The sequence below is a fragment of the Phaethon aethereus genome (assembly GCF_964289735.1).
Source record: "Phaethon aethereus genome assembly, chromosome: 7".
Classification (NCBI taxonomy): Eukaryota; Metazoa; Chordata; class Aves; order Phaethontiformes; family Phaethontidae; genus Phaethon; species Phaethon aethereus.
The window spans coordinates 6,049,454-6,073,315 of NC_138583.1; the positions used below are offsets into that span (position 1 = coordinate 6,049,454).

A 23,862-nucleotide genomic window follows, 5' to 3' on the forward strand; every position below is an offset into this window, starting at 1 on the left:
ATTGCAGTGGAAGATGGGGGACTTGAGTTTCAGCTATTTGTATTCTTTTAAATTGTAAGTTCAGTTGACTCATAGTTGTTTAAATGTAATGATTGACACATCATATTATTCTTTGTGTTGCATAACTGGATTGATCAGAGCTGACCAATTTTTTCCAAGCTATGAGTCAAGTGTTGTTTTTGGGGATGATCTTGAGGCCTGTCATGCAGCTCCTTGTGTAAAGAAACTAGCCTCTACTGTCTCCTTTAAAGATGTTTGATGTCATTTCCACTGGCTAGAATTGGTCGTGACTGCCATTTGTATAGATCTGGATTAGGGATTAGAGAAGTTTTACAAAGAATGGTATTTTAAGTTTTTGAAACCAAGTTTAATAAAGCCGAGGGCCTGCACATCTTAAATGTTGCATCTGAAATGGGAAGGAAAGCCTTTTACTGCAGAGCTAATGTAAATACTGTCCAAGAAGGTAAATCATACTCTTAAAAATTGTTCAATGTTTCAGTGTATTGGGACATAGAAAGTGAACTTGTGTGTTGCATGCTGTATGGAAGATAACACAAACGTTGGGGGACAATACTTAAAAAAACATACATTTTCCTTTTTTTTTCTCGAACAGCTACCCAGAAGGGATATTCTAGAAAAGTGAAGTTGGAAGATCTCTGTGATAAAGAGAAGCATAAACATGTTGTGCTGGGGAAATGCATCCTTTGGACAGCTTGGATTGGGTGGAATTGATGAAGAGGTTGTTTTAGAACCCAGAAAAAGTGACTTTTTCTTAAATAAAAGGATCAGAGATGTAGGATGTGGACTGAGACATACTGTTTTTGTCTTGGATGATGGAACTGTTTATACATGTGGATGCAATGATCTAGGACAACTAGGGCATGAAAAAGCCAGGAAAAGACCCGGTAAGTTCAGAAGTAATGAATTGTGGAGAGTACGTGTGGTTGTGCATGTATTTTTTGTTTTGTTATGCTACACGAAACCCAAGGTTGCCAGTGTCTGTGCATGTGCTGAATTGTATGCACAGTAGTTTTTCCAAGAATGGGCATATTTTTAACTTGAAAAGCATTTCTTTGATTGAATCGCATCTTGCCACAGTTGGAAACAACCAACTGTGAAACATAGCTGCCCCCCCGTGTTTTTGCCTGCTGTGCAACTGGGTGGTGCTGCTATTTTTTATTTCCGGCATGCAATCACTTTACCTAAGGCCATGGGAGACTCAGTGGATGTTTTTAATCTCAAGGGGAGGTGCCCTGCTTCAATACATGGATTAGCATTATACTGTATGTATGGCTTTGGCTACTGGAATGTAGTAGAAATGAGTATTTAGCATACCATGGTTGAGAAACGTGCTGTGTGTTTTTAGTTGTCTAATATGCGCTGTAGAGCAGGTCTGATTAAAGCGGTGTTCTTGATTTTGTTTTTCTTAAGGACTAAAAGTACAACTTTTGATAAAAGACTTTTCAGCATATGCAGTGCAACAGGAAGAGGGTTTGGAAAAGCCTAAAGGATGCGATGTAAAACGTCTTTGGGCTTTTTTCTTCCTATCTATGTTTTATGCGTGTTTCTGCTTCCTGCTAGTGCAGTTCTATAGCAGAAGTGGGTAAACATCTTGCAGGGACTGCAGAGGAGTCTGCACATGGGCCCCCTTCAGAGCTGTGCGTGTGAGTCATATCTGCGTGCTACTGTGCTTATAGCATAACGTAAGCAAACTGAAAAGGCTTAGTATATCACTTCTAATCACTGCTGTAGCAATTTTACAGGTTACTTGGATGAATAATTGATACAAATATTTCAAATGGAAATAAGGCATTATGCAGTGTTTTAGTACTGCTTTATTCAGAGTTTCAGATTTGGTGCCAAGTAGAGATTTTTTTTGTATAGTTGATATGTAACTTTTTAAAACTAATTTGGACTTCTATTGGGAAACAGTAAATGGATATTAAAACTGATAACCTTTAATCCTGTGCAAACATCTGCTTCATGAACGTGAATAGAAACTCAGCTTGTCAGACTTGCTCTCAATACTTGTTACCCACTTTGAAAATGATGCTGAATTGTCTTTTAAATCTAAAAGTTACCAGAAAAATAGCTGACAGTATTTTTTTTTTTTTTTAAGCAGCCTTGTATGAGCTTTCTTATGTAATGGATAAACACCTACTACAAATCCTTTTTTTTTTTTTAAAAAAAACTAACATGCTCAGACACAGCAGTCGTGAGGATTGTAATGTCCTCCTCCCTAATTTTTCTTTCATCTAGAGCTTACTGACAGTACTGCTGAATGTTCTAATGTGAAGTCAGTGCATTGGGATAACTGTACTTGTGCAGTCTAAAGAGGCTTGGTATCTTTACTGATGGGTGGATGTTCTCTTTTGAATGTATTTCTGCTAATTGAAGATAATTTTGTTGCTGACTGCGTGTCTTTGCCACCTCCATGTCACTAGTGGCACTCTTTAGCTGTGCCTTGCCTCTTTCCTCCCCACAGAGCTCTGCTTGGCATAGGGATTGTGTGAATGTTCCTTAATCCGTATTAGGCAAAATGAGCCTGGCTAGTTTAGCAGCTGGTGAAGGTAGTCTGAGCTAATCTGCATGCTGTTGCCTGAACTGGAGAGTGCTTACATGACCTCTTCCGCTGGCAGAACTGCAGAGGCTATAATGGGCTGAATTGGGGTGGTAACCTCTATAATCAGACCAGCTGTTTAAAAAAAAAAAAGAACTTATGTCTGCTGCCTGTGTTACTTTATTTTGGAAATGGAGTGACTGTCATGTTGCAGATTCTGTTAGCTACTGTTTTGCAATTGATTTGGGCTATGCTGGGCTGTGTTTACAGTGCATGTTACAACGAGGAGATGCAGGCTTTTTCAGTGGTGTGCTATTCTTAGGCAGGAGTAGAATTTATGTGTTTGAAAACCGAGCATAAAATGTCCAAGCAGGCTCTCATTTAAGGGGACTGTTGAAAATTCCAGCCTTTATGACAGGCCCTGATGATAGTTCTCAACTTCACTGTTGCTGAAATGAACATGTTAAGAGTTCTGATCACAAATCATAAGCACAAAAACAAACTTTGGGAATTTTCCTTGGAGTTTTTCCAAATGTATTTAAAGGTATTAATGAAGTACTGAAAAAAAATCACAGAGATTTTAGTGTTTGCTTTTCAGAGGCATGCACTGTATATCTAGAAAAATTACTCTTTAGGATCTGTTTCTACGGTGTTTTGCATTATAAAGAGGACATTGTGTAGCTCGTTGCAAAATCAGTAGCTTTAGTCTTTAATTTGCCCTGCCTTGTTTTGCAGGCTTTTTTGTTAATAATGAATAGGTGAATTTAATTTGCTGTGGTGGAATGTTTTCCTCTTACATAATGTCTACACGTGTAGTCATTTGACAGTAATCTATTTGACCTTAATGTTAATTGAGTTTCTGCACTCATTTTCAGATGGCAAGATTAGAAGGAACCATTATGATCAAGCTGCTGTTTTTGTGCACTTCTGTATATTGCTTCAAGATAAATTTGTTTGGTTACTGTGGGGTGTCAGATTTAACTTATTTCTCCTAGAATAGCATGCTTATAATTTTAAATAAAGGATGTTTTGACAGACTTCTGGGCTTACTTCTGTGTCATTTCAGTTGATACTGTAGTATTGAGTATAACTGTCTTGAACAACACTAGCTTTTCAGTAGGGTGGTTTTTTTTTTTAAAGCAACTAACTTTTTGGGGGTTTTTTGTTTGTTTTTAGAGCATGTTGGTGCACTGGATGCCCAAAATATTGTAGCTGTATCCTGTGGAGAAGCCCACACTCTTGCATTAAATGACAAGGGTCAGGTATATGCATGGGGTCTGGCTACTGACGGACAGCTTGGCTTGCCGGGAACAGAGGAATGCATCAGAGTGCCCAGGTTAAAAATAATTAGTATATAATAAGTTACTTAGAAAAAAAAGCGCTTAAATTACCTTGGTTAAGCTATTCTGTTGTTATAATTAAAAACACACATTAGAAAGCGTATTTTAGCTATGGCACTTGCATGCTGTAGACAGTTTCCCTTCTCAAAAAGTCGGTTTATGCGAGAAGTGTGTTACGGGTTTCGTTGGTTTGGGTTTTTTCTTTTTTTTTTTTTTTTTTTTTTTTAATAGTCGTCTACTAAGAATGAGAGTTATGTTGGAAAAGTAGGATGGGTATTTTAAGAATGTAAATGGGGATTGAAAACTGCCATTTAAGAGAAATAGAATGTTAAACTTTCAAAACCAGCTGTGGGAGTACATTTGAAGAAGGTATGTTTGCTGTCTGATCTTCGTACTTCAGTTTTCACCCCAAAATTTTTTAACCTGTGGTCAAGTAATACACCACCTAGTTATAAAAATGAATGCTAGTCAGATTCACTTGCTTGTTTTCAGAAAGCTGTAAGCATTCCAGCTAGCTGAAGTCCACATTTTTACTGTGATGAATAGGTTCACTGAAATCAGAAAAAGAAGAAAAAAAGCAGTTTTGACTTAAGACTTCTACTAAATAGCTGCTAGTTACAGTTAGGGTATTTAAACTAGGTTCATATATAATTCACTGAAAAGGATTCACTTTTTGTATATTAACCTTTGGCGTGACTTTGTATTTCATACCATGACCCAGTAGCTTAATTCTTTCTCTGTTTTCTTACCCTGATAGAAATATTAAAAGCTTATCAGAGATCCAGATTGTTCAAGTTGCTTGTGGTTATTATCACTCGCTAGCACTCTCAAAAGGTAAGCCAAATTCTTCTGAAGTGTTAATCTAATTTCTTACCAGGTGATTCCAAAGGTGTCAACGTTTATTTTGCCTTTTTTAAAAAGGAAACGATTTTTTAAAACATGCTACCACTTAACACAGATGGGATTTCAGGTTGGTAGGGGAAGTGTAATTTAATGATGGAAGATTGAATTTAAAAAATAAATGTACAAAGAAATGTTGTGGTGTTCTGTGCTTTTTTTCGTATGCTTTTTTGCTTTTTATCGTCCTGCTTTCATATATCTTTCTTTTTAAATTCATTTTTGGTTCGCGCGCTCTTTTTTTTTTTTTTTTGAAGTCCCATTTCTTTTCCATCCTGCTAGCATGCCACTGTCACTACTCTGTTTTAACTTGTAACTTCAAGTTACTGAGGCTTGCAGGCAACGACTTCCTTGTCTGTTTTTCTGTTGCAAAGCCTCTGTTTTGTTGGTGCTTCTGTAGTTAAAATGTGATGTCACATTTTAACCCACCTTTTGAAAGGTTTAAGCATCCATCGTCAAAATTTTGCTTGGGCTACGAGAACATGCTTAGTTGGCCTGACTCGTGTAAAAGTATTGCATGTCTAGTTAGTATAGCTCTCCAGACATGAATATGAATTTAAATTTCCTGCTTGCTTGTTTCATTGTGACAGAGGAGAGTTGTGGCCAAAACTTCGATTTGGAAGAAGTGGCTGCTGGACAGGTTTAATGGAAACTTAGTAACTCAAAACAAAAATTCAGAAAGATTGTAGTTTGACAGTGTTTCTTAAAAATGTGTGCTTAAAATATAAACTAAATAAACTGTGGGGAGGGAGGTGCTAATTGTATGCTGACTGTTGTTTTTTTTTTTTTTTCTTTAAATAGTTTATACTGACTATGTGTGCCTTGATTCTGTATGTGACTTTTCATGGGCTTATATTGAGTGTTTTCTGTGCCATTTTGTATTCCCAGGTGTCTTTAACATTATAACCTAGTGAGATTCCTTTGTTTTCAGGACAGGCAGAGATTTACAAATAACCCTTTGCCTGGGTTAAGATCAGCAGTAGAATGTGTGGAATATCAGAATTGTGCTGTTAAGTGTTCTATTGGCCAAAGGTACAGGAATATAATAGGAGTTTGTAATTTCAAATTCACTCAGTGTTCCACATAGTTACAAGCTTCAAGTACAGCATCACTATCCTATTGTGAATTCATGGATTTGTAGCTCTGTGTTTCTGTTCTTCACGTGCAATGTAGGGTGTTTTTTTTGTTGGTGGGGTGTTTTTTTTTCCTGATTGTAAGAGAACCTGCAGAAATACTTGCAATGTAGCAAGGTCTTAAAAAGAGAGCCACACAGGGAGGAAAATGGGATGAACTTACTTGAATCGGGCATTTTGAGAGGAGACTTTGTAGTATTTTTAGATCTATATATGGGATATTGATCAGGAAGATTAATTCATGTGATTATAAATGATAGGCATAGGATTTCTTTGGTGTTAGGAAGATTGTTTTGTATAAAAGTGGTGGTTTGGGGTGTGGTGGGTTTTTTTTGTCTGCTTCATTTTGGTTTGGGTTTTTTGTTTGTTTTTGTTTAAATAAATACATAAAATCTGAGACACCTGTACCCCAAGGGATGGGTTTCATTGTTTTGCATCTAGATAAAACTGTTACTGGAAAGATGGAGGTAGGAGAGACATAGGTAACATTACTGTTTGAAGGTAACATTACTGTTTGAAACATTTTGCATCAGCAAAATATCCTTGTGATTAGATGTTGATCTTTAGGATAGTAAATACCTTGGCAGAACATTGGTTGTTCAATAGAACATTTTATTTTGGTAAATAAGGTAATCTTAACATAAATAGCTCTCTAATCTGTGTTTCTTTAAAATGTTTTTTTCTTTATAAGGCATCAAATGACATTATAAACTGATGCTTCATTGATCATATCATTAATACAATATTTTAAAATTTAAAATATATGTCACTTAAATTGAAAGTTAATTATGTTACTGTATAGAAGCTTAAATGAGACTTGTGATTGGAAATTGGCAATTTTTGCTTGTCCAGTATGCAACTGCAACAAGATCTCTGCATAAAAATATATGCAGTAGTGGAACTCCCAACGGAACAGCATCTTCCTTTGTAATAACCAAACGCAATTTATCTAACACTGTTGAAACAGGAACGTTAAGAGCAGTTTTGAGGGTTTTGAAATGTGAATTAATACTTCCAGTCTGATTAAATATTTGAGTTGAATGTCTGCAAATTACCCAAGAATGCTTATCTTCAGAAGTCAGTAATGTGTATGCATTTTCAAACTCAAAAAATATTTGAAGAGTAGCTGTCTAACTTTTAGCTTTTCTTACAGTACATAAACTTTATATAATTAAACTATACTGATTGTATTTCTTGGTGGTTTTTTTGCCTTTTTTTTTTTTTCCCCTTTAAACAGGAAGTGAAGTGTTTTCCTGGGGACAAAATAAATATGGCCAGCTGGGCCTAGGTTACGAGTATAAAAAACAAAGCTCACCACATGTGATTAAATCTCTGCTGGGAATCCCTTTTGCACAGATTGCAGCAGGAGGAGCTCATAGTTTTGTACTAACTCTTTCTGGAGCCATTTTTGGATGGGGACGCAACAAATTTGGGCAGCTGGGTCTTAATGATGATAATGGTAAGTAAACATTACTTCAGTAAAATTTCATGCTGAAAGTCTTGGTTTGTGAATCTAAAGACAGCAGTATTCCTAGAAAAGGAGCAGATAGAAGAAACCTTTTGTTAAATATTGTTGGAGGGAATGTCACGTGAGATTGCATAAGGCAGACACAGAGGTTTTTTCCTCAGCTGTTTTGTAGTGAAAATTCTGACAGTGTGATGTTGAAATTCTAGCCTGCTTGACCTTTTTTCTTTCTGTGTTCTAGATTTTTTCTGTGACTTAATTCAATCCCATTCAGAAAGTTAAAGATACTGTGCAGTAGTTACAGTTTGAACTGAATTTTAGGTAGATGAAATTGCTTGACAAAACCAGCAATCTGTCAGAACTATTTGGTTGTCCTTAGTAGACACATTTAAAGCATCTTTATTGTTTTACTGCCACATGGGTATCTGCCTTTCTCAGGCCACTTTTGATAATCATTCATAATATTCAGCTAACCGTTGTGAAAATTTCCTCTACTAGGGTGTTGATACTCATTAACGATTTCAAGCAAGTGGTTCAATTAGACAAAAAATTGTTTTTTTGTTAGTTGCATTACGTTACATGCATACTATCCGCGTGCAGGGCTCCAAGGTGGGAGTATATGCTATCGGGTTCCTGTAAATACATAGTTTAGTGTAGAATAATCTATAGCTAGTTTCATGAATTCAAATTTTCTCACTGGTTCATTATTCTCAACATCATTTAAAATAAGAAAAATGGGTTGTAGTTAAAACACCTATCTGAATTAACGCTTTAAATCTGGTCACAATCATGTAATAAGAAAATTACACGTACTTTTCAGAAACCAAATTTTCATGGGAGACTTCAGTTGCTTCTACAAATTCTCTGGAATATGTATGACCCCAGTTTTTCTGTATAGCATCACTTCTCAGAAAAATCCCTTTTTTATGCTTTGATAGGGCTTCTTCCAGGCACCTTAGTGTACCTGACAAATGTTAAGACATTTGCATTAACATTTAACAAAATTGCCTTTGTGCAACTGGATGACAAAGTTGATTTGTTCTGGAGATGGAGGGAAGTTAGTTGTGCTTCCTAAGCATTCGGTGTTCCATTCTATTATATGTTTAGTAATACTGAACTATGACCAACTGATAACCAACTTATAGGAACACTTAAAAACATGAAGCACATAAACACTCAAAACAACTGTCCTTTGTTGTCTTTTCTCATGGCCAATGGCAGGTCTAACAAACTGTTCCATATTTCGTGATTTACGTATTGATGTATGATCCTAGCCTAGTGAAAATGAGACTATTTGCTACAAAGTGTTTCAGTACAGTAGTCTCTGTTTTTCTATAATAATGCTTCTGTCTCAAAGATACATAACCTTAGTCACAGTGATTGCATTATGGTAACAAATTTAAAGTGCTGGTTTGACTGGAACTGAATTACAATAAAGGAGCACCACTATTTGTTTTCTGATTTTTACTTTCAAAATGAGCGATCTACTGCTGTATTAAACCTTTCAGACAGGTATGTTCCTACGCTGCTAAAGTCCCTGAGAACTCAGAAGGTTGTTCATATATGTTGTGGAGAAGATCATACTGCTGCCCTTACAAAGGTACAATATTTAAAGATATGTTTATGCTTTGAGTTGCCAGTGTTTTCAGGAGATGATACCTGAATAGGTAATAAAGTTCCGCATAAAATTTCTTCAAAGTTTATTGGATGAATTTGAGGAAACAGTGGAAGAATGGTTAAATATTTGAAAAAACTTACCAAATACAAGAAATCTTTCAGCAGTTTTAAATTTTTGTCTGACTTAGTGAAATTGAGCATACAAAATACAGCATTTTTTTATGACAGTGCATGTTGCGTTATTAGAGTTCTGCAGATACTGAAATTTACATTAGTGTGTCCTAAAGAGATTAGCTGTTTTCTGACTGTAATGCATCCAGCATTGCTGTTCTCACTGATCAGACCAAGTTAATTTTGAATGTAAATTAAATGCTGGGGGGATTGGTGTGTGTGATTGTTTAAAGTTTTCTTAGTGAATTGTTGTTTGTTGTTGTGGTGGGTTGACTCTGGCTGGAGGCCAGGTGCCCACCAAAGCTGCTCTATTACTCCCCTCCTCAACTGGACAGGGGAGAGAAAGTATAACGAAAGGCCTGTGGGTCGAGATAAGGACAAGGAGATCATTCGGCAAGTACTGTCGTGGGCAAAACAGACTCTACTTGTGGAACTTAATTTAACTTGCTGCCAATCAAAAGTCACAGTAGGGTAATGAGGGATAAAACCAAATCTTAAAACACCTTCCCGCCCATGCCTCCCTTCTTCCCAGGCTCAACTTCACTCCTGGCTTCTCTTCCCCCGAGCAGTGCAGGGGGATGGGGAATGGGAAGTGGTCAGTTCATGACGTGTTGTCTCTGCTGCTCCTTCCTCTTTGCTCTCTTCCCTTGCTCCAGCGTGGGGTCCCTCCCACAGGAGGCAGTCATTCATGAACTTCTCTAGCATGGGTCCTTCCCACAGACTGCAGTTCTTCATGAACTGCACCAGGCTGGGACCCTTTGATGGGGTGCAGTCCTTCAGGACTGTGGCCTCCTCTCTCCACGGGGCTGCAAGTCCTGCCAGGAGCAGGAACCAGCACAGGCTTCCCACAGGATCCCAGCCTCCTTTGGGCACATCCCCCTGCTCCGGCATGGTGTCCTCCCCAGGCTGCAGGTGGAGATCTGTTCCACCGTGGAGATCTGCTCCACCGTGTAGCTCCATGGGCTGCAGGGATGCAGCCGGCCTCCCCGTGGTCTTCACCCCGGGCTGCAGGGGAATCTCTGCTCCGGTGCTGGGAGCACCTCCTGCCCCTCCTTCTGCACTGACCTGGGTGTCTGCAGAGTTGCGTCTCTCACATCCTCACTACGCTCTGCTGTCTGCTGTTGTGCAGCAGCTATTTATGTACTATTGCCAAACCAGTGGAGAAATTGAAGATTTACATAATCTGCTAGGAATTTTTATAGTGCGAGGTTCTATGAAAAGCTGGTAACTTATTTCAAGGCTGATTTGGATAAAAACCATGTATTGTGTGTTAGTGCAGCATGTTCACATGGAGACATAGGAATTGATTAAAATAGACAGCTGAAATGTGCCAGATTGCATTATACGTAACTGTTTGCTAAATGCATTATTTGGAGTCTTATTTTTAAACTTTTAAACTGAATTGGAAACTTTTAGGAGCAGCATAGAATGTATAATATTAGTGCGCTTTCTTACAATAGTCATCATGAAAGTGAGTGTATTTCAAGCATCAAGTGATGATAAGTATCTCTGTTTTGTGGTGGGTAAAACAATACGTACATGTCTGTCTTTAAATGATTGACTCCTGTACTTTTCTTTCTGTTGTTTTGGTAGTTGTATTAGGCTACAACATTCAGGTATAAATCAGTATGTATTAATATTTTGACGTTTCCTTTTATTCATCACTCTCAGTAAAATGTGTCAATTTATAAGCAGAATATTTTGAACTTACTACTGATAGCAGTGGAAAACAATTTTGGCCGATCGAGATTTAGGCAAGTGACTAAATAGGTATTTCATGTCTGAATCTGTTGAATTCAGAATATGGTTGTAGAAGGCAGTAGAATTTTGAAATTAACTATTTTTACTGTTTTATTTCTGAAGAAGAAAAAAATCTGTTTACTTGCTTTTGGAAAACGTATGTCTTTTTTTAATGTGTTAGTTTGAATTTTTACACTGCAGCAAGTTGAAAGTTGTTCTTAAGAATATGATCTGCCTAAATGTGATCATACTTCTGTTGTTATACAAGCTTCATTTTCTACAATGAAAGGAAAAGACTGTTCACAAACAATTGCTTTTTGTCCTAAAATATCCTCTCGCTTTGACTGAAAATGGTGTGGCAACTTTGTAATCCTGAAGTTGATACTGATGTATTGTGCTAGGTTAGGAGAATACAGAACTTAAAGAAAACTGCAGTCTGTAACTTGCCTTCTAAATGTTTTTCCCTTTTGCATGTGTGGAAGTTAACTTCAAACTTGCTTTAAAGCCGATGGACTTGATTAAGATACTGAATTTACTGTAAATGTTTCTACAAACTACTCATGTCACCCATTTGTATAGCTCTCCGTTTTTTCCCTTGCATGGTAGGCCTTGCAGAATGAGGGGTCTTGATTTATATTTTTTGTAGACAGTACTGTGTATATGTGCGAGCATTCATCAAGTCCTTCTGAAATTCAGAAAAACCTGTCACTGTTTGTTATCCTGATTCAGTGAATGAGGCTGTTGGTTTTTCTCAGCGGACGCTGCCATTTTAATGATGATTTCCAGCAGAGGTCCAGTCTGATGCAGAGTAGGATTGAAAGAAACAGCTTTACAATTTCAAAGCATTTGAAAATGGAAAGTTTCAGAGTTGTTGTAAGGTAAGTTGTATAACTTCTGAAAATGTTTCTAATTTAACATTCTTTCATTAAAGTTTTTGGTTAATTTCTTGACTGAATTAATCAAAAACACTTTTAAAAAAATGACTTGCCTTACGACAATGTTGAAATTTTCTGGTTTCTTACACTTTCAAATAATGAAGCTGACTATTTCAGTCATACTCTGCATCATCTGCCCGAGGAGGGCAGCTTCCTATTTGGTAATTGCTTTAAAATTTATATTCAGAACTTAAATGCCAAAATCGCCTTTTTTAATAGTGTGAGTTTATATACTGTTGTAGTTCGTCAAGAAAACTGGAAAAGAGGAAAAATGAGGATTAGTATCTATTAATGACACAAGTTAATGGCAGGACTATTGTATAATAATATGCAAATTACAAGAATGCGATTTAACACAAATAAGGTAATACTTGACAGCTGTGCCACATTGTCATAACTGTAATTAACTTGTGACCCTTCTGTGTCTCAGGGCCCTCTCATGCATGTATATTTTTCTCTCCTTTCCCCACAATTCCAAAATGATCAGACAAGGAGATTTATTAAGCCCCTATTTCTGTTAAGTTTCTTGTTCTGAGATATACTATAATTTTAATGGAAATAATTTATTTGTTTAGGAAGGTGGGGTTTTTACATTTGGAGCTGGAGGCTATGGTCAGTTGGGTCATAACTCTACCAGCCATGAGATAAACCCAAGGAAAGTTTTTGAACTTATGGGAAGTGTTGTCACGCAAATCACTTGTGGCAGGTAAGGTCTATTCAGTGCTAGCGCTGTGAATCTTATAAATAACTTGTTTTGTATAAAACTTCATATATTTTGCCATGTGAAGTGTTGGGTTTTTTCTTACCCTCTGTGGTTAGGGAAGACAAGATGGTCTCTAACAAAAGGTATTTAGAGACCTTACTGGGATTTTAAAAACATTCAGTAGAAGAACTAAAGGAAGTTATGCTATTTGAGAGGCTCTAATTTTTCTAAACTGAAAGTGTGAATAATCAGTGTGAAGGTGGTGTTTATTGCTGTCACTTTATTATTTCCTATTAAAGAACAAGTGTGCTTGGGGAGGTACATGAGCATCTGAGGAATACTGAGGGAAAGTGTAAAATTTGGAAACATAATTTGTTTTGTGAAATACCCGTAATACTGTATTAGGAACTTCAGTTCCTAATGGGTTTTTATTGTATATATTATAATAGCATCCAAGACATTGGAAAGATTCCCAGCACTCATGCAAAAGCTCTTGTCCAAAGAATTGTGTTCTAAGAAGACAAACGGAGGGAGGCAACATAATCTTTTGAGATGGGCACACTTTGTTACTTGGGTGAATGTAACCTTATCTTTCTAGCAGTTTGGTTGACACTGAGTGGACCCATTCGCTTTTAATAGTTTACGTAAATTCAACACTGATTCTTCCCAGGTTCGTGATAGGAGAGAGGGCACCTAGAATTGAGAAGGATGGGAGGGGAAAGGAGATGCAGCCAGCCTGGTAGAGGCTTCAGACATCTCTAGACATTCAGAAATGCTCTAAAGGTCAGACTGTGGCTAAGCAGGGGTTCAAAGCAGAACCTGGTATCTCTGTTCCATGAACTTGTCCATGAAAATGGAATATTACCTATTGGAGTATAAATGGGGTGTTGCCATGGCAGTGCATCGCCAATAGAGAAGTGGAGTGTTTGATACTATAGGACATTTAATGTATTGTTTGACACAATTCTTAGGCTGGCCTGCACAAATGCTTAGGTTTTTGTTACTGAATTTTGTTTGCCCTAGGCAGCACACTACTGCGTTTGTTCCTTCATCTGGAAGAATTTATTCTTTTGGACTCGGAGGTAACGGGCAATTAGGTACAGGAACAACCAGTAACAGGAAAAGTCCCTTCACAGTAAAAGGCAACTGGCTTCCTTACAGTGCTCAATGCCCGATGACCCCAGGTAAGCAACATCTGGCATATTTACTTCTTGGATTCCTGTTCCTTTATAGTGTCTTACAAATCCTGAGATTTAAACTAAATATGGGCTATAATCACGTTCTTCCAAACAGTTCGTCTTCACTGTGCTCTATTCCCTGAAGTCCATTTCTGCTGTAGGAAATGCTGTTGGGTTAGGTCCTCTGTTAACACTAGAGCTAAAACTTAGAGCTGTTAGTGTTTACCTCAGTTAAAGATAGTCTTAACTGTTGTATCTGCTTCAGCGACGTTACGTAATGAAGGAATCTTTTTCTAATTGAGTGTTGGTTGCAGTGTCTTAATCATTTCTCAAATTTACATTTTCACAGTTGCCTGTTTTTTATTCCCATTGCAGACAGTGAGGAGTGTTATTGTGTAAAGAGAATTTTCTCTGGTGGGGACCAAAGTTTTGCACACTACTTTTATCCACAGGTAACAAATTAAATACACTTTCATTCCCAAGTCTATCAAAGTTAAATTTTCATTTTTCTGATACATTTTAAAAGATTTGCATATTGAAGGTGCATGTCTACATTGTAAAGTTTGTTAGAGAAGTGGAAGTCCAAGACGCTAAGTCAATTTAGCAATTGGAGGACTTGGATCCAGTTATTGAGTGTTAGTAAGCTCCTGAGGCTTTTTGGCATAAACTTGTTTCCCGAGTGATGGATGCACGCACTTCTCCTTTCATAAAGGGAAAAGGTGATGGAATAATTGAGCTCTTCATCCCTGCCCAGTCATCTGCAGTAACTCCTGACTGCAGCTTTGCTGTCTTCCACTCTGTAGCCATTTTAGCATACCACAATGAGGAGGAAACAAATGGAGCTGTTTGCTAAAAATTATAGGTGGTAACATAGTTTGTTATGTGATAAGAGTTTTATGCTAGTCTTAACACTTACATAATTCTTGTCCTTTTAAAACTTGTTTAAATTCTAGTATAGAAAAAAGTCTAGAAGGACTTTACAGTAAAAATGGCAATGTAGGAGTATGATGGAAAGGAGATGCTATTAGCGGACAAGTTGGGAGGAAGAAACAAGATGAACATATATGGGACTGTCTCCAATATAGCCCAGCAGATATTAGACCATAGGCGTTAATGGAGCATCGAGAGTTGAGTATGTGGGGTGAAAACCAATTTGCACATGAAGGAAAACAGAGTTTAGTGGGAAACATGTTTGTTGTCAAGAAAAACTGAGTACAGGTCAGGCTTGCAGCAACCCTTTGCTCCCACAGCCTGTTCTGGTTGTACAGAATCAACAAGTTTGTTAGGGTGGTGTTTTTTTTTTGTTAATTCCAATTGAGTTGTGGTAGCTATTGGTGTATTTGAGAGAAACTTGTTTAGCAGGTGTAGACTGGAAAAATTACTGGTAATACAGGCTCAAAACTGCTCTTTTAAAACTCTTTTCTTAAAAACTTTCTGATGTTCCATTTTCATGATTACTGAAGTAGATTCTGTCTGACTAACTGAGGTGAACTAGAAACTGTATGAATGCAGTTACTGCGGTTTGTTCTGTACAAAAAGCATTAGCAGTAGATGAACTTCACTGCTGCAAAAGTATCCCTTTTAGTACTCTTCAGTTGGGTAGTTTGTACTGAATTCTTTCAAAGTTATGTGAGTACTGCTGGGACTTTTGTGTCCTTGCTGGTTAAGGGGTCTCAGCCAAAATATGTTTGTTTTCTCAAGTTAGTTTTTGGGCACTTGAGTTCCCTGAGTTGTTTCATTGTGAGTTTAAATGGCACTTTGTCAGGACACAAGGGAAACGGCAAGAGGGTTTCTCGTACTGATTTTTGGCAACAGCTAGTCATCAGTATACTGAGTCAGCTACGTTGTCAGACTGTACCCTAAGGAAAAATATGTTTTCTTTATGCTAGTTTAACCTTTTTTTTTTGTGCTATTTGCCATCTCTTTTTGAACCAATCCTCCTACTCAAAACAACGGTCTTGGTTCTGTTCCTCTTCACTATTAGAAATCTTACTGGAATTCATTTGGTATGAGCAGCACATCAAAACGCAGCTCATCTGATGATGCAGTAGATGTTCAGAGAAACATGATTCATTCTCACAGGAGTCTGATGGAAGTGGGGTGGGAGAGCAGCTGTCCAAAAAAATTGAATTGCTTCTAGTTTCTGTATGCTCACAGCTTGCCAGTGAGCTAAATGGATCGTAGTGACTAGGGAGAAGGGATGCTTACTACTCTTGTCTAAAGCTTGTTTAGTGTTCATCATATAAAAAAGTACTGTATGTTTAGGGAGTTTACTATGAAATAAACTGTGGTGTGAATTAACATGCTAATCTAGATGGTTTTAGTGTATGCTCTGCTTTCATAGCGAATGCAGAACTGCTAGAATACAGTAAATTTATCCTTGGGCTTATTTCACAGTAATAGTCTGGGTAGGCAAATTGTCAGTCAATGAAGAGATAAAGAGCTCAAACACAGGATTGATTTTTCTGTAAATCAATTTTGTGTGCCTGATTCTTTATGTTTTCTTTAAAAATTAGAACATGGTGCCACCAGATGATTTTAGGTATCCTGACTTTTTGAAGCAGATCTGGACTGTGAATGAAAACTTTATTCAAAGATTGTTGACTTTCCCATCTGGAAGACTTCCTGTGGAGATAGCGAAGTAAGTGATGTTGAGGAAAGAAGTAGTCTTTCATAATTTTGCTTATGAATTGGGTGTTAATGGATTTTTACGTATGTTGCAAAGCTATTTTTAATTAGTGATTTTTATTATGTGCAGAGCTTTTGCTGTGCTTTAATTGTCATGCATGTCAAGTAGTTTAGATCTTTTAGTCTGTCATCTGTGTCACAGTTTAGATGACTATACAAGATTAAATTAAGTATCTAGTTGCACATTGAAAAATGTAACAGTACATGTAAAGGAATATGAGAACAACTCAAAGATTATTGATTCTACTTTAATGAAGGAGAATGCAGAGAAATTTAAAAAAATAATTGCAAGACTTGCTTTGATTTGAGCTGCTTAAACATTGAGTCTTGAATGGAGGTTTGATCTAGTGTTGTTTAGTCATATTAAAGTTAGAGTTCCATCCTTTGTACGATGTAATTTATTAAGGATTAAATACAGGGTTTTTTAATTGCAAATGCTAATTTGTAAATATAAAATAAATGTAACTTATTTCATATGAACAATTTCAGTGAAATTGATGGAACATTCTCCTCAGCTGGATGCCTGAATGGGAGCTTTTTGGCTTTGAGGTAAGTGGCCCAGGCGTTTGGACAAGTATTCCTGAGAACAGAATTAATGGTGGCTACCTTCCTAGTGTCTCTTGTTTCAACTGTAACACCTTCCCAGTATTTTCCTTATCTTAGTGTTACTCTGATACCTGCAGTTTAAACTTCTAGCTCCTTTACTGCCAAGTGGTTTATCAGCTGGCCCAAAGGCAGCATGTCTCCTGCCGGGGTCTGGAAGTGTGTGTGCCGCCTGGCTGCTACCATGTAAGCCAGCAAAACTCATTACTTCTCAGCCACAGGTTGTATGTAATTCAAGGGGAATATATTGCACAGGCTGGCTTAGATCCTAGTGTTTTTGCACAATTGTCTTGCAGTTAGAGAATTTTTTTTTTTCAGTTGCTTCAAAGGCCATATAAGAAATGGAAGCCTGACACTGTGATATCGCTCGTTTTAATTCCTTCGTTAGTAGGGCTAACCATTCAAGGTGGAAAAAATTCTTGAGATCCTGACAGTGCAGGATTCAATCTTTTTCTTGGTATACCTTTTTTTTTTTTTCTTTCTGCAGCAATGATGATCATTACAAAACCAGCACTAGATTCTCAGGGGTTGATATGAATGCTGCTAGACTACTGTTTCACAAACTTATACAGCCTGACCACAGTCATATATCACAACAGGTTTGTGCTGCATATTTTCCTTATGTTTGGGATTATTTTTCTGTGTTACATGTATCCAGAAATACTATTGTTACACTTGCTCTGACCATTTTAATAACTTTCTTTACTCAATGTATCAACTGCAAATATGCAAAACTATATTGTGTTGTGACAATTAGGTAACACATCAGCATACTGTATTTTAATATTTAATATACTATCTTTTTCCTGAATGTGTAATAGTCTAATTTAAGCTCTAGATTGTTGTTTTCTAGATTATATTTTATCTAGATGGCCATTTGTTTAAATTCACAATTGCATGAAAATAAACAGAATTTTATGATGTGCTGTAGGTGGCAGCTAGTTTGGAAAAGAACCTTATTCCCAAATTGACCAGCTCCTTACCAGATGTTGAAGCTTTGAGGCTGTATCTCACTCTACCTGAATGCCCGCTGATGAGTGATGTAAACAATTTCACAACGTTAGCTATTCCTTTTGGAACAGCCATTCTGAACCTAGAAAAAGCTCCTCTGAAAGTTCTTGGTAAGAAATGGAATTCTTTACTTTTAAAATTAAGGATTTCCCAGATGAAAATACATAGGAATTCCATCAGTGAAGACATGATCTCAGCAACACCTGCTGTGTATTTAGAGTTCTGTAGAATTCCCCAATGAGAAAGTTAAGGGTTAACATTGTTTGAGGTGTAAGAAAACACCTATTCTGTTGCTTCTGGGTGATTTAACTGGCCATCCATCTGAATTAATCTGGTCTTGTAATTTTTGGATTGATTCCATTTGGGACGAATTAAACTGTGTAGTTCAGCGTGTTTGATATGTGTCTTCGTACTTCAAAGAGAAAATGATGTGGTCAGACAGCTAACAAGTTCTAAGCAACTTGCAGAAGTGTTGCAGAGCACATGTTAAATTGCCTTTGTTTTGACTACAGCACCTGTTTTGTTGCTTCTGAGCAGTTCATGTTTTCTCACTGGTCCTAAGATGTGGTCTTCAAATATGCAGCTGAGAAGACCTTTTTTTTTTTTTAACTCTACTTCCTTGTACCTTCTTACTGTGACTGCTGTCACCTGAAATTCAGCTTAAAGAATTGAGGTTTCAGAATATTTCCTTTTTAATTGGTATCTCTTTGAGAGGGTGCTTTCTTCTTCCTCAATTATTTTTTGCCTTGTAACCCATCTCTTGTGTTTTTCAGTAGTCTTTGGTGAGAGTAAAGAGCTTGTCTGTTGTAAAGAAAAGCAAACTGATAATTTCTTCAAACTGTAGACCCTTTTCTTTTTCATCCCTTTCCATTGCTCTCAGAACTGCTTGGTTAAGTCAAGGTTTCAGGGTTTGAGCCATCTGCTTTTACTTCAAGTGTTACTTCGTGGTAGTCGTGTACTCTGGATGAACAGACTTAATTTAAAGAGTTGGTGTTTGAATAGGGTTTCATTATTTGTACAAAGAGTAGTTTGCTGTTTACAAGTCTGCACCACTCCTGCTGTGTTAAACTTTTTTTTGAGAGTGTCTTTGGTAACTGACAAGAATGCTTTCTAGCAAAACATGGCTTTTAGTTAAAAGGATAGCATAGCATCATGTTGTATTGGCAAGTACTAAGTTTGTGTTCACCGTTTGTTGACAGAAAATTGGTGGTCTGCACTTGAACCTCCGTTGTTCCTCAAGATAGTGGAACTCTACAAGGATGTTGTAGTCCACCTCTTGAAGTTGTGCAAGATTGGCATTCCGGCTTCTGAAAGAAGAATACTTACCAATTTTCTACACACAGCTTTCAGAGTTCTGGAAATATTGCATAGAGTATGTTTACGTCAATTTTAACCAATTACTTATCTGTTTGTTTTTGTCAGCATCTGTGTGCTGTGTAGTTGTTAAAAGAAGTTAAGTGACTAAAGAGTTTTAGATATTTAGACTTGTACCTACAGTGATATCTTTATTTGTTCCATCTGGACCTATGAACCATTGGAATTCTGGATTCCAATCTGACATGGTGATGGAATTACTTATTATCTTGGGAACACAGACTGACCCAGTCAATTGCATCTGTGAGGGTATGTTGGAAAGAATCACCTCTTAGGCTTGAAATGATAGCAAGTAAGGTCACAAGTGGAAGATAAGAGCAAGCTGTACTTCGAACAATAAAGATCTGCACAGTTTTACCAAGACATTTATTTTTCTGATCTGTTTATTCAGTTTGTTAGTATTGTAACTTAATTCATGAAAACTAATGAATTTATGAACTTTGAACAAAACCAGCCCAAATCATTTGGAGTAACCAGACTGCACACATCACAGTGTATTATCTAATTGCTGCTGAGGTTTCCCCTCCCACCCCCAACTTTGTTTTCACCTCTGTAGTTTATTCTGGTCCTATGGCATTTTGTGTTTATATGCTAAAAGAACGTTTTAGGCACGCCTTAAGGCGCTGGCCAAGTACTGTATTTGTACAATATAGCGAAATGGGCACAAGTGTCCAAACTGGACCTTTGTGTGCTATACCTAACAGCCCTCCTCCCCAGGCTGTCTGAAAGAATGGAAGAGATTCCTGCTCTGGAAGTTGGAATTTGTGTGCTATGGTTTGCTCAGCTTTTTGTTGTTCTTTTTGGAGACCATCAAAGTAAGGCTGAGAGTAAGATTGTTTAGTAACTATCTTGTGCTAGAAGTGCAAGATGTCCATTACAGATTCCCATATGGAAAGCTGTTAGTACTTAATAAATGATTGTTTTGCAGCCTTTAGAATTTCTGTCACTGTTCAGGCTTGCAGTAGCTGTAATCTTAAGAGCTGAAGTTGATCTTAAAATCCTTGTGGGTAATTGTAGGATTGTAAGGTGGCTCTCCTAAGTTGCCTGCCTTTTTTTTTTTTTGAAACCCAACTTTGACTAATATGTTGCTACGTTGCAGAAATAGTTAAATTTGTTACCTACCCTGCTGTCCAACTGTTTATATTGGCATAGCCTTAATAATCAGCTGGTATGGAGTAAAGTAAGAGGAAGAAATGGGGTGACATATTTGGGGTATTTCACGGATTTAGTATCTGGTGGTTTGATGGGACGGGGATGGTGGGAGAGATGTTTGAGAAAAGTAGGCTTAGATTATCTGGTTATAAAGACAGAATTGGGGATCTTGCTGTTTTGGCAGCTAACAGTGCTTAACAGTCCTTGGGAAAAGTGTGTGTTAGGAAACTCTGGATACTTCTGGTTTAAAATTACACTCTAGAGATAAGTCATTGTATGAAGTTATTTTTCCACATCTCTCTCTGTTTCTAAGCTTAATGTTTTTAAATGGAAACTGCTCCTTAGGTCACAGATAATAGAGATAGTATTTATACTGTGATTAAGAATAGAGTTCTTGAATCATAGTTCTTAAATTTGTGCAAATACAGGAACAAGTTTTTGTTCCATTGTATACATGAATATGTATATTCATCAGTGTTCCTGTGAGATCATACGAGGTTTCAAAGTCGCAGTGCTGTATTGTGCAATAGTGTATGCTCAGTTAATTTTATTTTTCTTTGCATCTTGGAGGGGATTCTGAATAATCCATATATCCATGTAACATTGTTTTTTGCATTCTTGTAGTCACTGTTCTTTTTCTAGAATTTTTTTAGTAGCTGGATGTATGTGGCTGACGTATCAAATGCTTGAAAAAAATGGAAAATGTCCTTTTGAAAACTGTTATACAACATGCTAACAAAATAAATTGCACTTTTTTTAGGTAAATGAAAGAGGACAAGTTATACAGTATGACAGATTTTACATTCATGAGATCCAAGATTTGATAGATATCAGAAATGACTATGTCAACTGGGTCCAGCAGCAGGTATTTGGAATGGTAAGTTGTGCTGTCTTTTATTTGTGGTTTTTTTTCTTTTGTGGGTTTCCCCCTCCCCATGTTTTATTTTGGTTTTATCCCTTTAGAGAAGCCTGTAGATTCTCTAAATATGGGCACTTTCTTTTCATAAAAATATCTTCACACATCACGGATGGTGAACAGACTCATGTCAGGTACTAGCTAAGGAAGAATTGTTAAATAGGTGTGCTTCTTCTAGAGTATCTTTCTTAGGAATTACACTGTTCAACCTTTCAAAAGTGATTTAGAATTCTATCACTTGAGACTTGCCATATCAAAAAAGTTAGGAAAGTGATAATTCGTGATAGGAAAACATCCAGAATAACGTGAATTTCTAGAGAAGATAGGCTCAGTTGATGAGAAAGCTGAAACTGTCTTGGAAAACTAAGTCTAGAAGCATAACAGGGAGTTACAGAGGACAGATAACTAACGTAGTTTTCTACTTTGAGTGTAGCAACAAGAACTGAGATAATTAATTCCTGGACCTGTAAACAGAAGAGTGGTAAGTGGGAGTAAATTAATGACTGTGCAGAGAATTAGTGAGTTGGATAGGATTTTCCCACACAATTCTCTGACTTACGCTTTGAAAGAATATTGAGTAAGTTAATATGCTTTCTCTAGCCACCTAAATGTAATTTTTTGCAGCAGTACCTGCAAGGTCCCGAACACGGGAGACCTACTTCTTCTGCATTTTGTGAATACAAAGCAAGTCATGCTGTCTATCAAAGAATTAAAATTGCAATGTAAAGTAACAACAGCAGGGAGATTGGGGAGCATAAAGAAATAATGAGTCAGTATTGGCAGTCATGACAGACGTTTGTTTCAGCCAAGCTTGTCTGAAAAAATAACTGGTATGTGGTGTAGGCTGGTGTTGGTAGCCAAGAGGCATGGTACACTAAAAAGCACTGCAGGGCCTTGGAATTAAAGACAGGTTGTATATTTGGAACAGAGAAGGGTATGCCAGTGAAGGGTACAGAAGTGGTGGCATTTAAAAGATGATGACCTTTGCAACTATGCTTTAAATGGATGTAAACAAACCCAAATGGCATATGTCATGGTTGGAGAAGAAAATACAGAATATGGGAAAATAAGAGCTGGAAATTTGCTTTCTAATGAAAGTCTTAAGCTCCATTTGTTAATTAAATTGGAAGATTAAGCGGTAGCTTGACGTTACTGAGAAAATACTAGATACTGTATTTCCCTTTAATCATCATTATTTTGTCATGCATTTGTGCAGTTTCAAGTTCAGCAGAAAAAGTTTACTTTATTGCAGGACTGAAAGAAATTCCATGTCCTTAGTCAGATCTCCTCTGTAAATGGTTTTGATGGCCTTTTCCTGCCTTCATATCCACGAGTTTCCTGTGTTCTTTCTTTTAAAATGTTAAGAAACCCTACTTGCTTGTTGAGTCGGTAACAATGAATCAAAATTTCTTTTGCTAGTGTAATTTTTATTGTCATAACTTGAGGCAAAACTGCTTGCTCGGTTCCATAATTAAAACATGGAGGGGAAAATGTAGAAGAAAAGGAAATGTCAGAATGATTCAGTGTATTCTCAGAGAGAAACTGGGAAGAGAAAACTTCTATTCTTACTCTTTCAACAACAGAAAAATGAGTGGGGGAAAAACTGAAGGTACTAAATAATAAATACTGATTTGAAGAGGCGTTCTTGAGATACGGCTTAAAGGAGTTGAGAATAACCATTTGAATTAGGAATAAATGATGGTAGATGCAGTAGGAGTACAAAATTGCATAAATCTACCTGTGACTAACGGGATACTCAAATGTGATGTTTCCTGTAGGAATTAGGGACACAGATAGAAAGCAAAGCATTCTGGCCATTGCTTTCTGTGGGCCATGGAGAGCTACGTATTTGACTTCTGAGTCTCGTATTTATAGTCAAATTTAAAAATTACTAGTTTGTCATTGCCTTTTGGTTTTTTTCTGCTTTCTGCCTGCTAGGTGGAAACGAGCTTAGCTTTCAGTGGAGGATAAGGAGGGTAACATAGCACCAGATGGATAACTTCGTTTCTTAGCAAAGTTCGTCTAGCTTGCTGTGGAAGCCTCCACACAGTCCCAGCCATATGTATTGGTCTGTCTCAAATTTCAGGAGTCAATTGCTTTTCTCGTATCTTATCATAGACGCAAATGATTTTTGAGACTTTATGACAAAGTGCTGGGGTTCTTTTTTATTTTTAAAATTTTACTTATTTAAAATGTTTTGCATTTAATTTGACATGCTACAGTTATCTGAGAATAAAAATACATAGGTAAAAGCAAATGTCATTTATTAGTGTATGCAAGTAAACATTTAAAATGTTTTGGTTTTTGCATCCAAGAAAACGTGATGCTTTAGTGGTCCTTTTTTTAAAAGACTGATATATAGAGTGTTGAAAGGCATGG

At 37.0% G+C, this 23,862-nt stretch overlaps 1 protein-coding gene across 2 annotated transcripts in view; it reads left to right on the plus strand.

Annotated features, from left to right (window-relative positions):
• Nucleotides 1–679: 679 nt before the first annotated feature.
• The window catches only part of HERC4 (HECT and RLD domain containing E3 ubiquitin protein ligase 4), a gene marked incomplete at both ends in the record, with an annotated part of 32,879 nt that continues 9,696 nt past the window's right edge, over nt 680–23,862 (plus strand). For both annotated transcript variants that reach the window (XM_082002396.1, XM_082002397.1), the window contains 14 exons: nt 680–905; nt 3,737–3,896; nt 4,658–4,734; nt 7,168–7,389; nt 8,904–8,995; nt 12,434–12,564; nt 13,585–13,745; nt 14,115–14,191; nt 16,256–16,380; nt 16,917–16,976; nt 17,518–17,629; nt 17,962–18,151; nt 19,241–19,413; nt 21,328–21,444. In XM_082002396.1, coding sequence (XP_081858522.1) covers nt 680–905; nt 3,737–3,896; nt 4,658–4,734; nt 7,168–7,389; nt 8,904–8,995; nt 12,434–12,564; nt 13,585–13,745; nt 14,115–14,191; nt 16,256–16,380; nt 16,917–16,976; nt 17,518–17,629; nt 17,962–18,151; nt 19,241–19,413; nt 21,328–21,444 — 1,923 coding nt within the window. The remainder of the gene's footprint in view (nt 906–3,736; nt 3,897–4,657; nt 4,735–7,167; nt 7,390–8,903; nt 8,996–12,433; nt 12,565–13,584; nt 13,746–14,114; nt 14,192–16,255; nt 16,381–16,916; nt 16,977–17,517; nt 17,630–17,961; nt 18,152–19,240; nt 19,414–21,327; nt 21,445–23,862) is intronic.